Genomic DNA, 12,395 nt, shown 5'->3' with positions numbered 1-12,395 from the left:
TCTTGGATCTATACCAACTCCACCAAAGCTGCCAACATGCACAAATCCCGAAAGTCACCGCTGGCGAAAAGGTCTTTGTGGCAGCGACGGCTTCCTGGCGTGCCGGTCAAAATCACCGCTGCGATCGCCTGCCAGCGTGAGGGCATTCCAGTCCTCCTCGGTAAATGAGGTGCCGGTTGACGTTGAGCTTGGCCCCTTGGCCGATGAGCCACCCCCGGACGGCGATTGCCCGGGCTGTTACCGCCGGACGGCGGTTGTCTGGGCTGTTACCGCCGCCGCCTTTGTGGCCGGCCGGCCGCTCAGAGGCGGCCCAACTGTAGCCCACCTTGGGGGTTTCCCCGAGGACGGAATCCGCGCCCAATCATCCTCCCGGCGCTTAGCACCACCACCTTGCTTGCTCATTCCACAACCCACAGCTTGTAGAGCCGCGCTTCTGTGTGCCGGCGGATGCGCGGCGAAGTGCCGGTCTCCCTTGTTCCAGGCATTGCTCTTTGTGGATGGTGAGCCGGAGCCGCGGACGACTCCACAAGCAATGAGCCGTGATATCAGCTTGTCGGTTGCAGGAGGCTGGTGAGACCACCAGGGTGCTCCTCCTCCTCCTGGTGCTGCGGGAGCCCCCGCCAGGCTCAACAGGCCTCTGGCTGGACCTGATATACAGTCCCATGTACCCTTATCAGACGCCCCGTGCATATAGCTGATCGAACAGCCATCCGAGAGCTGCCCATGCGAGATGCCATAGATTGCGTGGCGCAAACCGGAGCGCAGCTCTTGCTGCGCTTCGTATCCAAAGCATGCCCAGAGGATTGCCTTCCAAAGCCCAGCACGCTGATGGGCTCCCACGGCGCATCCCACCTGTCGCAGATTTGCAAGTCCATAAAGTCCTTCTCGAACCAAGCCCAGCCTCGGGAAACTATGTCCGCGTGTTCTGCGGGCAATCGTTTCCCAGCGACGTGTGGGCCGCCGAAATACACGTCCTGTACGTACGTGACCTGCAGGAATGTCCAAAAAGGCTTGGGCAACGCCTGCTTTTCGGGCCAGAACGTGTACGTGGTGGGGTGGATCGTCAATCTCGAGAGCCACGGAGAGGTCTCGCTGGCTGATGCACCCAAGTGTTTCTCGTGGTCGATGCTGGCCAACTGGCGACTGAGACGTTCAGCAATGTTGACACAGGATGCAGATGCCCCGAGGCATTGATTTTCTGCCACCCAGAGATTGCTCCCAGAGGGACCAGTGCATTTGAACTCGATGGCGAGGAATGGAAACGCCAGAACTTGCACACGTTGTTGTAGTCGTTACTGTTGATGTGGTTGTTAAGATCGACCATAGTTGATGCACGGCTTGACCCTGGTCCAGCAGACCGTCTCTCTTCCGGTCGCTGGCTAGGGCTTCCGATGTTTGCGCCGCCCGGCTTTGGTGAGTTGTCGAAGCGGTAATTGCGTATCGCTCGGTGTGAGGCACCAACCAGAAGCCAACCCGGTGGCTACGGTGGCTGTTGTCGAGACTAACAATGGATGCAGGGGATTCGATCAAGTGATTCTCGAGGGTCTCCAGGCGTCGAGCGCAAACTTCACTCCAGGTCCGCTGCGCCTCTGGCAAGGAATTGAATAAGGGACATTGCGCGCAGCAGCACCGCATAGCAGTTGCCCCGCGCTCCTCGACCCTCGGCACGTCTTGCCTGGACAGTTCTCGCATAACCTTAACCGTGGTCTTGCAATTCTCGAGCCGGAGCGTCCGGATACTCCCGCCGTGGCCGATGAGCACGTTGGCGAGGAGAGACGGGAGCTATGATGCCCGCTCTGATCGTGGGTGATGATGATCTTATGGAAGGCGGGGAGCTTGCTAGGGCCGACGGATGACACCAGGTCGTGGAGGCCCTGGCGCCCCCCCATGGCGAGACTTTTTCTCAGGAGACCACGGGCTCAGCGGGCGTCACGACGCATCTCCCGTTGCCGCAGGGGGGTCCATGAGGTTGTCGCGGTCGGCAAACACGATCCCGTTGAAAATCCCTCTTGTCTTCCGCTCCGACGCTGGTAGGTCACGGTTAATAACCAAGGTGTCGGCGAGGTCGGGACAATGGCGGAAAAGCTCACCAGGCTCAACCAGCCGATTAGGAATGGCACATGGACCAGCTGGGAGTTGTTTGCGATGCCCTTGAGCTCACTTCCCGTTGATTTCGTCGTAGCAGAGGAGAACGTCGCTGACTCGGTGTTTGCGGAACCAGATCTCGATCGGGCCACTCCGTCTGGAGGCCCAAGAGAAGGCAAAGGCCTCCAAGTCCCCTTGTGTACACTCGACCAGGATCTAAAAGAGTTCACGCTCAAGGCTGGAGTTAGACCAGACGAGGAGACCACGTTGCGGTTCCAGGTCAAGAGGAAGGATTCACTATTCTCCTCCATGCGCGGTGGGTCAGTTTGGGAGTCGGAGCAGCGTAGCGATGATGCGAGCGCTCGGGATGTTCTGTCCATCCTTACCCAATCTTCCTCCGACATATCATCCAGTCTCGCGAACTCGTCCTCGTAGTCCTCACAGACTTCGCAGACCTCGTTCATCGCCGCCCTCAATCATCATATCCAGCTGCCGTTTGAGGTCGAGGCACTCAGTTCCAGCTGAGATTCGCAAAGACACAAGTTTGTCAACATGACCAAGTCCCGGGGCTGCGCTGTCCTCAACGCCGAGACGTACCTTTTGGGTACCGGTATGGGGTGGAAGGCCAACTCACACGCTGCGCAGGACACCCATAGGTCTATCCGCCCTATACCATCCTCTTCTGAAATGACATCCGGCAGGCACCGATACCATTTTTCCATTGTCCGTTTGACATGGCAGTGGATCGCAGAGCTTGTAGGGCGACCCTTCGATCATCACTATCAGTGAGATCAGCCTCCTGGTCGTCAGCATGCTCACGGTCACCCCGGGGCTGTGGTGGATGGATACACAGAGTGTAAGAGTGTGTGTATGGTTTGATATATATATATGGGGATAGGAAATTGGGGTTGCCGGCGCTGGTAGGGGTGTTGTTGTGCTTGTTTGTGTGTGTGGCCTGTCCAGGGGCCCCCCGCCCTCTGGCCTCAAGAGCAGAGATGCTCCAAAGGGCGGATGAGTTTGTTGGTTTGAGATGTAGCAGCAAGGAGAGAGACGTAGCGATGGATGATGAAGCTTTATCACCAAAGGCGAGTGGGATTGGAGTTGAGAAGTCGCAGGTTGGGTATCAACGCACTGTCACACAATAGACTGAGGGGTAATGCAAGTAGCCGTGATTCCATCACATTCCACCATGGCGAAACAGTGCCGGGCAGCCGGGGGCGGCATCGCCCCTCACAGCTGCCTGTAAAATCCAAGCAGTTTCCTCGCGCCGACCTCCCACTGGACGTCATTCTGGAGGTGGTGGCCCGCCCCCGGGACCATGCAGAACCTCACCGCCTGGCCAGCGTTGTCGCGGCCCCCCTCCCCGGCCAGCGGCACCACCGCGGCCGCGTCATGGCCAGCCTCAATCTTCTTCGCCCTGGCCTCGCCAAGGAACGCGGCGCGGTAGGTAGCCGCGAGGTGACGCATCACGGGCGGGGTCATCAGCCTGTCCCCCTCACCGCTCATGACCAAGATCCTCTGGCTGCTGCCGTCATCCGCGCCCGCCCGGCCAAAGAGGCGGCGGAGCAGACGCTCCGGGTCGACAAACGGCCGCATCATGCTGATGGGCCACAGGAAGCTCTCGTAGGCGCTCGTGCGCGCCTGGAACCTGGCCACGTAGTCGTCGTCCACCCCGCCGTCGCTGAAGAAGATGCGCTTCGTAAGGGCCGGGTGCGATAGCGGCGAGTTGGGGTGCCAGCCGTGGAACAGCATCCGGACGGTGAAGAGCGGGTCCGCGCGCCACCAGTTGACGTAGACGCCCAGGCTGCCGAACCCGGGCACGGCGCCGAGCAGGGCAAGGCCGCGCACGCGGGGCAGGCCGCGCTCGCCGAACCAGGGGGCCTGGAGGACGTACTGCGACAGCCCGCCGCCGCTGGAGTGGCCGACCAGGACGACCTCGGTCTCGGCGCCGTCGACCGAGGCGTCGCGGTAGACGAGGGCGCGCATGGCCGACACGATGTCGTCGGCGAGGTCCCGGCGGGTGGTGCCGTACACCATGCGCAGGTAGCTGGGGTGCCAGGACTCGCCGTGGCCGCGGAGCGAGACGGCGTAGCAGGGGACGCCGCGCGCCGAGAGGTATTGCATGTACTCGAGCCAGACCCAGGCACTGCCCATGCCGCCATGGACGAAGAGTATGGGCGGGGACCGCGACGGCGGCTTACTGCCATCGGCAATGGGAGCGGCGTACAGGATCTCGAGGTCTCCCGAGGAGGTCTTGGTGAAGAAGCGCTCCACGCCGTCCGGGAGAGGAGGAGGAGGGGAGGTTGGGCGCGTCCAGCGTAGCCATTTGTATGACAGGTGAAAGTTGAACATGGTCAAGTGATGTCAAGTGCGTGGGATGTTGTCAAGGGTAGAGTTTTGGCTTCTTGAGATCTTCTTGAGATTAACGATGAAGATGGTTGATGGAGTGGAAAAGGGGTAGGTGGGCAGCCCTTTAATGTACTCACTCTCCTCATACCAGCTATCCTTAGCCCAGAGATAATAATCTACAGAGTCATAAATGACTGTCTGAGTGTAAGCCCGGCTTGGTCTCGTGCACATGCCCATGGCGGCTTTCAATGGCTGGACGCATGAAACTCCCTAAAAATTATCGCGAGCTGAGCTGCGTTCCGATCTGGGGCGGGAATTTCAGGGTGCGTTGGCCAGGCGCAGCTTTTAGTGAGTGATTGGACGTGGATATTCGGACGCCCCGAAATACAGGGAATGAATCACTCAAGCCTGAGGCTTCGGGCTGGCCATCAATGGATGCCTCAGATGCGTAAAATATTCACTCCGAGGAACCAGTTCAATCTACGTCTATCACCTCAATCCACTGGGCCCAGTGTCAAGGCGGCCTTACAGGCTCGCCCAACACCGCAACAGCCCTGTAGATCCATCTGCCCAATGAAGCACGCCCCACATTGACTCATGTCACCACCCTGGAGATGGGATCCCAAGTGCGCCTGCCAAATCGAGCCATTAGCCCGCGATCAAGGGCGTCTCACAGGAAGATGAAGGTCAGCACGAGAACTTGATGCTGCATCACCAAAAGTACCTCTGGTTCGTTCGAGCCGCCACCAAGGGGTTTTCGCGATCATATAGTCGCGGCAAAAAGCCCAAAATGACAACCGAAACCCTCACGGCAAAGGGCGGGGTGCGGGTTGCCATTGAAGGCTGCGTAAGTTTTTTCCCCCCTTCTTTTCCTTCTCACGCTGGGAACAGACGGCTAACCAACCAACCAACCCCAGGGCCATGGCACGCTCAACGCCATCTACTCCTCGGTCGAGCGCGCCAGCAAGGAGCGCGGCTGGGGTGGCGCCGTCGACCTGGTCATCATCTGCGGCGACTTCCAGGCGGTGCGCAACCCCGCCGACCTCAACGTCATGTCGGTGCCCGTCAAGTACCGCGCCCTGGGCGACTTCCACGAGTACTACGCCGGCTCGCGCGCCGCCCCCTACCTGACCGTCTTCACGGGCGGCAACCACGAGGCGGCCGCGCACCTGCGCGAGCTCTTCCACGGCGGCTGGGTCGCCCCAAACATCTACTACCTGGGCGCCGCGTCGGTCATGCGCCTGGGCCCGCTCCGCATCGCGTCCGTGTCGGGCATCTTCAACCCGGCCGACTACAACCGCCCGCACGGGGAGCGCCTGCCGTTCAGCTACCGCGACGTCAAGAGCTTCTACCACATGCGCGAGGTGGACGTGCGCCGCCTGCTCCTGCTGCGCTCCCAGGTCGACGTCGGCATCAGCCACGACTGGCCCCGCGCCATCGAGCGCCTCGGGGACGAGAAGACGCTGTTCCGGAACAAGCCCTACTTCAAGCAGGAGTCCCTTGACGGCACACTGGGGAACCCGGCCGCGACCTACGTCATGGACCGCCTCAGGCCCGCCTACTGGTTCTCGGCCCACATGCACTGCAAGTTCTCAGCCGTCAGGCAGTACGCCGACGACGAGGGCCGCGGGGCGGCGCCAGGGGCTGCTGAGGAGGAGTCTGCCGTTGCCGGTGTTGGGGCGGCGGCTGGAGCCGAAGGCAGCCTACCAGCCGACAACCCGGACGAAATCGACTTGGACATGGACGACGTCGACAACGACCAGGGAGGCGCCGAGACGCAAGCCGCCAAGCCCGCCGAGTCCAAGCCAGAGGAGACTCGGACAACCAACCAGGATGAGGAGGGCACCAACCCGGAGCAGCAGCAATCACCAGACAACAAGCACGCCTGGGAGATATCCGACGACCTCCGCGCCCTCCTCCCCGCATCCTTCCGCCAACCGCCCCCGACCGCCGAAACACCCGTACGCGCGACGGGAGGCCGGCGAACCACGCCCGGCCAGCCAGTGCCGCCGGGCATCACCAACCAGACGGTCCGCTTCCTCGCGCTGGACAAATGCCTCCCGGGCCGCCCCTTCCTGCAGCTGTGCGAGATCCACCCGCTCGACCCGGCCCAGGCGGCCGCGCACCCTCCCCTCCGCTCTTCCCGCGCCGCCTCCCCCACCCGTACCCGTCCCGCCGCTACCACCCCCACCACCCCCACCACAAAGGCCTACCCCCGCCGGTACGAGCTCGAGTACGACCCGGAGTGGCTCGCCATCACGCGCGTCACGTCCAAGGACCTCGCCGTCGGCATGGGCGACCCGTCGGTGACGCGCGCGCCCCCGGACATGGGCGAGGCGCACTACGCGCCGCTGGTCGACGCCGAGCGCGCCTGGGTCGAGGAGCACGTCGTGGCCAAGGGGAGGCTCAGGGTGCCCGACAACTTTGCGCACACGGCGCCGCCGCACGTCCCCGGTCGCCCCGAGGCCGTGGGCGGGCAGCCGGACGAGTACACGAACCCGCAGACGACGGCGTTTTGCGACCTGGTCGGCATCGAGGACCTGTGGGACGCGACCGAGGAGGAGAGGGCGGAGATGAAGGCCAACGCCCCGCCCGGCGGGCCATCCGGGGGTCCGGGTGGTGGTGGTGGCGGTTGGGGGCGAGGGGGGAGAGGCGGCGGCGGGAGGGGAGGGCGAGGCAGAGGTGGAGGTAGAGGCAGGGGCGGACGAGGTCGAGGGCGCAATTAGGACGCTCGTTACGTTCCAAGCTTTGACTGTACGGTTTCCAATACGGCGCCAATCTCACAGCGGGGCTTTCACGAAAGCAACGCGCAAACAATTGTATTCAAACACGGGTGGTCGAATCCGGCTGTATGTGCCACCCCATAAAGGTCTAGATCCTACGACGGCATGTATCCCCTCCTAAAAAGCTAGACCACCGCGAAGGTGAACGGTCCAGCAGAGTGTGGGGGATGTAAGTAATCTTCCATCTATATTAGGCGAACAACTCACAGACACAAGGTCTAGTTGAACGCATATGCTAAGATGGTGGAGTGCTGTCACGAGGCATCAGGGAAATGCACACTGGCTAGGGTGAGGAGAACAGGCCGAGATACCCCAACTGGGGGTATCGGCTTGCTGTGTGTTTGCAGCCTACCCTGGCTGTCTATATCAGGAACATTATTGCCAAATCCCGGAACTCCTGCTGGGCAGCTGAATTGGCTAGCCCATGAACGGAAGCCAATATCCCAAACTCCGGTCATCAAATCATGAAATGCCTGGGGATACCACTGGCCTGTTTTCACAAATCCTCTGATCGGCTGTCAGCATCATAAGGACAGGGAGAGAGGGGCTCAGGGGTAACACACTATGCATCCCGAGGTAGTCAGCCGCCATCAAGATCTCGAGGCAGAGCTCTGTGGGAATCTCCATGTCTGGGACATCTTGGGCGTTCTTGAACCGGTACCAGTAGTGAAAATAGTCGACCACCTTGCCAAGAACCACCCCGCTGGAGTCGACATGTTAGTCGACATCAAACATGGTAGCCGGTCGGCCACGGGGAGGGACGAAAGGAGAGAAAGGGCAAGTGTGGGCGTATGGAAGGACAAGGGGAGTCAGATCAAGTGTAGTCACAACTCCATAGAGGCCCGTCATGCCGAAGCATGCGTTCCTCGTCAGGCAGTAGCAAAACAGCTTTCATCATCCAGGGATTTCGGTTGCCCGGGATTTCGGTTGCCCGGCGAGGATGTAGGGCTGCGAGCGGGCAGGTCATAGCGACCGACCTGGGCGGGGCGACCCCAGGAGACTAGGCCGCTCGCGACTGGCTGGCTCGGGCAGGAAAACAAACCCACCTCAGCTCTTCGAGAGTGCACCGGCCAGACTCGGCCTCCAGATACTTGCTTTGAGGGTTGACCATGGTCTTGATGGTAGGGCTGGCCATGGCAGCCTCCCTGAGGACGACAAACTCGAAGCCATCGCTCGATACCAGCGTGATGTACTTTGAGGGGGGTTTGGTGCTGCCTTCGACATCCATCGTGTACGCTTGTATGGCGGCGAATGTCGAGAGACGTTGGTTGCGGCGCGGCAGAGGCGACGACAAGCGCGGGCTGGAAGGGGAAAGAGAGGGAGGGGTTGAGGGTGCTTTGTGAGGTAAAGATCGTCCTTCCACTTGGGCTTTTCTTTGTGTTCCGTTCCCGTCGAAGAAAGAGGTCGAGAAAAAAATAAAGCAGGAAATTGGAGGATCTTGGTGGAAAAGCTTTTGCAGGAACCCAGTCCCTGTAAGCAAGGGAGAGGCGAGCACGTGCCGCCTCTGACCAGCGCCCAAAGTGCGGGCGGGGCCGCAGAATGCAGCGCGCCTTTTCGTGACTGGGCGACCGCGGGGCAGGGGTGTGCCTCGCCTGGGCGCGCTCAGCCACTTAACGAAACGACTGGAGTGTGTTGATTGGGAGCCCCACCCTTTGCATCATCCGCCCGTGGTTCGTGGTTGCCGTGCCGACTATTGACAAAACGCTGTCGACAAGGCCCAGAACCTGGAATTGGGCTGCAGCACTTCCCTTTTGCGCCTCGTCGCTCCGCATCAAATCTCGCCGTGCCTCGACTTCTTTCTTCTACTCTCCTGACCCGAGAACCATCTATCACTCTAAACCAAACAGCTTCATTCCGCCGCACCATCTTACTGTTCATCTTCGACCCGGCTTGAGGCCTGCAGCACATTCATCTGTACACCGCCGTTGTCGTTTCTGCCAAACTCCAGAAAGCGCCGGTTGCTATTTGCTTGTCTCGTCTGGACGGCGATCGCCTTTGTCTCGACCAAGCCGCCATCCTTCCATCACACACACCCTAGCCGCTTCCTGCTCTTGTTTAGAAGTTTGGAAGAAGAAGGAATCAAACAAACACGCCACCGCAAACGATCGCCGCGGGCCATGGCCTCCTCATATCAATACCGCAACTCCTACTACAACAACAACAACCACAGCAGCGACAACCACCGCCAGTCGTCGCAGGAAAAGTACGAGCCGTCGATGCAGCGCAGGTCCACCATTGAGCGACGAGAGAACCGCGGGACCCGGTCGAGCGATGGCACTGTCAGCACCATGATGAGCTCGTCGACCGGTAGAGAGTCGTCGGCGACCCACATGACCGAGGCTCCTGCCTACTCCAAGAAGATTGTCGTCGTCGGCGACGGCGGCTGCGGAAAGACATGCCTGTTGATCAGCTACAGCCAAGGGTACTTTCCAGAGGTATGTCGAAATAGGTCCTGTTTCTCCTTTGCTGGACAACAACTGACAGCGCTCGCAGAAATACGTCCCTACTGTTTTCGAGAACTACATCACCTACCCGACACACAACCCCAGCGGTAAGACAGTTGAGCTTGCCCTGTGGGATACGGCCGGCCAAGAGGAGTACGATCGCCTGAGACCGCTCTCCTACCCCGAGACCGATTTGATTTTTGTCTGCTTCGCCATCGACTGCCCCAACTCACTAGAGAATGTTATGGACAAGGTTCGTTGCCATCCGCTCCTTGGCTCATGTTTTGGTGTAAAACTGGTCTGACAAGCAACAATTCAGTGGTACCCCGAGGTCCTACACTTCTGCCCCTACACACCGCTCGTCCTGGTTGGGCTCAAATCGGATCTGCGCTTCCGCAAAACCTGCATCGACATGCTCAAGGCCCAGGGCCTCACGCCCGTGACCGCCGAGCAGGGGCAGGTCGTGGCACGCAAGATGAACGCCCAGTACATGGAATGCAGCAGCAAGGAGATGCGCGGAGTGGACGAGATCTTTGAGCTCGCCATCGAAACAGTCGTCTCCAGCGACCGCAAGGTTCTCGAGGCCCAGGCCGCATCCGGCGGCGGCGGCGGCAGTGGTGTCACCTACTCGTCGGGTGGCAGCAATTTGCCTGGGTTTGGTGTGCCCAAGAGGAAGAAGCGAAAGTGCAACTTCTTGTGAGGGGCTTGAAGTGAAACACCGGTGCTTTCTGCCTGCTGCCAACCTTGATAATCCTCCCAACGCCAAGTGGTGACGGGGGGTGCTTTTCGCGCCTCCGCTAGCTCTCCGTGCTTGTTTTCTTTTGCTATATCTTTTTCTTCTACCCGATCCCCCTCTGCATGCGCCACACAACACTCTACACCCACCCCCCCAAGCAACTGAAGAAACATGGAGACGGTTCCGCGAAGGACGAGTTGGATGAGGGTGCACCGCCCAGCATGAGCCGTGCACCAGGAGGTGAGGGGGAGGGGCGGACGAGTATGAGGGAGAAGACAACCTAATGAACGACCTACTGCACGATTCGGGACGACTTTTGTTTTCTATTTGTCTCTGTTTGCCCCTGTTTGCTTCTCGTTTCTTTTTTTCTTCGCTTCGTTTGCCCGCAGGAAAGGGATATCTTGGAGATTTAGGTACGGGTGGAATCGTGGCATACCACTCCCCTGCGCCCTTACTCTCGAACTACGTTGTTACCGCGAGCGCGACCGACGATTCATTGAATGTTTTGTTCCTGTTGCCCTTTTTTTTTTCTTCCCCTTGGAGATGCGATGCGCCATCTTGGACAGGCGGCGACTTTGTCCATGGTCAGACGAGACGAGATCTTGATGATATTGGGAAACCGTTGCGAGGCGGTTCGAAAAACAAAAACGAAGACCAAGAGGAGGATCATGTTTTTTTGTTTTTTTTGGCCGAGGTGCGGCGTATTGTGTCTGGCACTGCATCGAAACGGAATCATTGCAAGGCGCAAACGGTCGTCGCAGAGGATGTGGGAGGCCAAGTATCGTCACGAGCCACCTCCATCCTCCATTCTCGTTTCTTTTCATGCTTGACAGTTATCATTCTGGCTGCGATGGGTTCGGCGACTCCTGTATTCTCCCTCTCCCTCTCCCCTCCCAGCCCACCCCGTGTGTTTTTTTTTTCGTCTTACCCGTTTTGTTTTGAAAAAGGCCATTTTGTCCTGCGACTGTATGTCCCCTTTTTGTATCATTGCAATCACTCTTGTTTCTTTCCGCCAGATATCTTTCTTTTGTAGAATGGATTTCCCAGCTCATCAGGGAATGGGAGGGTAGGACACATAAACAAAGTCATATCATTTTTTGAAAAAATGTACCTTTTCCAAACTCCTACTTGCAATTGCTACCGTGCATATCATGTTGTCTGGGTATCATTTGATTTACCCGTCAGAGTCGGTGTGGGATACTATGGTTCACCTCTTGGCATCATCACCGCCCTTTGACCGACCGCCGCTGTTGCTGTCGTCGTCGTTGTCGTCACCGCCACCGCCGCTCCCCGCCTCGCCCTCGCCCTCGTCCGGCTCGTCCTTGGCCATGACGTTTTCGAACTGCGACCAGAGCGCCTCGACCGACGAGAACTCGTTGCCGACCTTGTTTGGCGGTAGGGATTTTGGTCAGCGCAATGCGAGGAAATGGGCCGAGACGCGCCCGTCAAGATAATCACTTGAGGGAGGGCATACCGTGATGACGGCCTCGAGCGACCGGTTCAGCTTGTTGATGTTGGCAAGTACGTGCTCGAAGCTCTAGACACACGTTCCCCCCGTTCTATCAGTCCACGCCCGCCGTGTCTTGATGCCCGCCTCTCTCTCTTTCTCTCTCTCAGGTCGGTTCGGTAGACGGGGCGACAAAAAGGAAAACGGACCATGGCAATCTCCCCAATGAGCGCCTCGCGCTGCAGCTCAAAGGCCGACTTTTCGCTCGCGCCGCCCGCCGCCGACAGTGGGCGGTTCAGCGACATTTTTCTCCTTTTTATTTTATTTTATTTTGGCACTGAGTTCTCGCTTTCAGTCAGTGGCTCCCTTTGTTTATCCTTTTTTTTTTCCGGCTCACTGTCGCGGGGCCAGTTCGAGGTTGTGCAGGCGCGCTTGCCGTCGCGAGTTTTGTCGTGTGGTGGTTTGTTACGGCATTTGTGACCCCACAGGCTATCGACGTCACTGGCCATGCCTGTACATACCGCCTCACACAATGCTCTCGCAACGTTAGC

General features: G+C 59.2%; 7 protein-coding genes across 7 annotated transcripts; 3 read left to right on the top strand and 4 right to left on the bottom strand.

The window, feature by feature from the left end:
* Window positions 1–237: 237 nt before the first annotated feature.
* GGTG_04420 (hypothetical protein) lies at window positions 238–1,889 on the bottom strand (the record flags this gene model as incomplete). Its single annotated transcript, XM_009222216.1, has 4 exons — window positions 238–771; window positions 825–1,270; window positions 1,359–1,782; window positions 1,860–1,889. The coding sequence occupies 4 exons, from the start codon at window positions 1,887–1,889 to the stop codon at window positions 238–240; spliced, it is 1,434 nt and encodes a 477-aa protein (XP_009220480.1).
* Window positions 1,409–2,520, top strand: GGTG_04419 (hypothetical protein; the record flags this gene model as incomplete). Its single annotated transcript, XM_009222215.1, has 2 exons — window positions 1,409–2,405; window positions 2,499–2,520. Exons 1-2 carry the CDS (start codon window positions 2,074–2,076, stop codon window positions 2,518–2,520), a joined length of 354 nt encoding a protein of 117 aa, XP_009220479.1. The 5' UTR covers window positions 1,409–2,073.
* Window positions 2,521–3,315: 795 nt separating this feature from the next.
* On the bottom strand, window positions 3,316–4,437 carry GGTG_04418 (hypothetical protein; the record flags this gene model as incomplete). Its single annotated transcript, XM_009222214.1, has 1 exon — window positions 3,316–4,437. One exon carries the CDS (start codon window positions 4,435–4,437, stop codon window positions 3,316–3,318), a length of 1,122 nt encoding a protein of 373 aa, XP_009220478.1.
* Window positions 4,438–4,862: 425 nt separating this feature from the next.
* Window positions 4,863–8,618, top strand: GGTG_04417 (lariat debranching enzyme). The gene is made up of 2 exons (XM_009222213.1): window positions 4,863–5,281; window positions 5,352–8,618. Exons 1-2 carry the CDS (start codon window positions 5,138–5,140, stop codon window positions 7,158–7,160), a joined length of 1,953 nt encoding a protein of 650 aa, XP_009220477.1. The 5' UTR covers window positions 4,863–5,137; the 3' UTR covers window positions 7,161–8,618.
* GGTG_04416 (hypothetical protein) lies at window positions 7,434–8,671 on the bottom strand. Its single transcript, XM_009222212.1, has 3 exons — window positions 8,264–8,671; window positions 7,781–7,920; window positions 7,434–7,724 (listed from the first exon to the last, which is right to left on the bottom strand). The coding sequence occupies exons 1-3, from the start codon at window positions 8,443–8,445 to the stop codon at window positions 7,714–7,716; spliced, it is 333 nt and encodes a 110-aa protein (XP_009220476.1). The 5' UTR covers window positions 8,446–8,671; the 3' UTR covers window positions 7,434–7,713.
* Window positions 8,672–8,906: 235 nt separating this feature from the next.
* GGTG_04415 (GTP-binding protein rho4) lies at window positions 8,907–11,508 on the top strand. The gene is made up of 3 exons (XM_009222211.1): window positions 8,907–9,652; window positions 9,711–9,914; window positions 9,981–11,508. The coding sequence occupies exons 1-3, from the start codon at window positions 9,335–9,337 to the stop codon at window positions 10,359–10,361; spliced, it is 903 nt and encodes a 300-aa protein (XP_009220475.1). The 5' UTR covers window positions 8,907–9,334; the 3' UTR covers window positions 10,362–11,508.
* On the bottom strand, window positions 11,408–12,332 carry GGTG_04414 (hypothetical protein). Its single transcript, XM_009222210.1, has 3 exons — window positions 12,054–12,332; window positions 11,872–11,934; window positions 11,408–11,781 (listed from the first exon to the last, which is right to left on the bottom strand). The coding sequence occupies exons 1-3, from the start codon at window positions 12,147–12,149 to the stop codon at window positions 11,605–11,607; spliced, it is 336 nt and encodes a 111-aa protein (XP_009220474.1). The 5' UTR covers window positions 12,150–12,332; the 3' UTR covers window positions 11,408–11,604.
* Window positions 12,333–12,395: the final 63 nt, after the last annotated feature.

This window comes from Gaeumannomyces tritici, assembly GCF_000145635.1.
Source record: "Gaeumannomyces tritici R3-111a-1 unplaced genomic scaffold supercont2.2, whole genome shotgun sequence".
NCBI classification, from domain to species: Eukaryota; Fungi; Ascomycota; class Sordariomycetes; order Magnaporthales; family Magnaporthaceae; genus Gaeumannomyces; species Gaeumannomyces tritici.
This window is presented reverse-complemented; position numbering and strand designations above follow the sequence as displayed.

Excerpts from the sequence above, each read along its gene's own strand:
- GGTG_04417 (XM_009222213.1), top strand. The coding sequence starts at position 5,138 with ATGCTGCATCACCAAAAGTACCTCTGGTTCGTTCGAGCCGCCACCAAG. Across the intron at positions 5,282-5,351 it reads GGGTTGCCATTGAAGGCTGC|GGCCATGGCACGCTCAACGC; the intron begins GTAAGTTTTTTC and ends AACCAACCCCAG.
- GGTG_04416 (XM_009222212.1), bottom strand. The coding sequence starts at position 8,445 with ATGGATGTCGAAGGCAGCACCAAACCCCCCTCAAAGTACATCACGCTG. Across the intron at positions 7,921-8,263 it reads TGCACTCTCGAAGAGCTGAG|CGGGGTGGTTCTTGGCAAGG; the intron begins GTGGGTTTGTTT and ends TGTCGACTCCAG.
- GGTG_04415 (XM_009222211.1), top strand. The coding sequence starts at position 9,335 with ATGGCCTCCTCATATCAATACCGCAACTCCTACTACAACAACAACAAC. Across the intron at positions 9,653-9,710 it reads GCCAAGGGTACTTTCCAGAG|AAATACGTCCCTACTGTTTT; the intron begins GTATGTCGAAAT and ends CAGCGCTCGCAG. Across the intron at positions 9,915-9,980 it reads TAGAGAATGTTATGGACAAG|TGGTACCCCGAGGTCCTACA; the intron begins GTTCGTTGCCAT and ends GCAACAATTCAG.
- GGTG_04414 (XM_009222210.1), bottom strand. The coding sequence starts at position 12,149 with ATGTCGCTGAACCGCCCACTGTCGGCGGCGGGCGGCGCGAGCGAAAAG. Across the intron at positions 11,935-12,053 it reads TCATTGGGGAGATTGCCATG|AGCTTCGAGCACGTACTTGC; the intron begins GTCCGTTTTCCT and ends ACGTGTGTCTAG. Across the intron at positions 11,782-11,871 it reads CGCTCGAGGCCGTCATCACG|GTCGGCAACGAGTTCTCGTC; the intron begins GTATGCCCTCCC and ends CCGCCAAACAAG.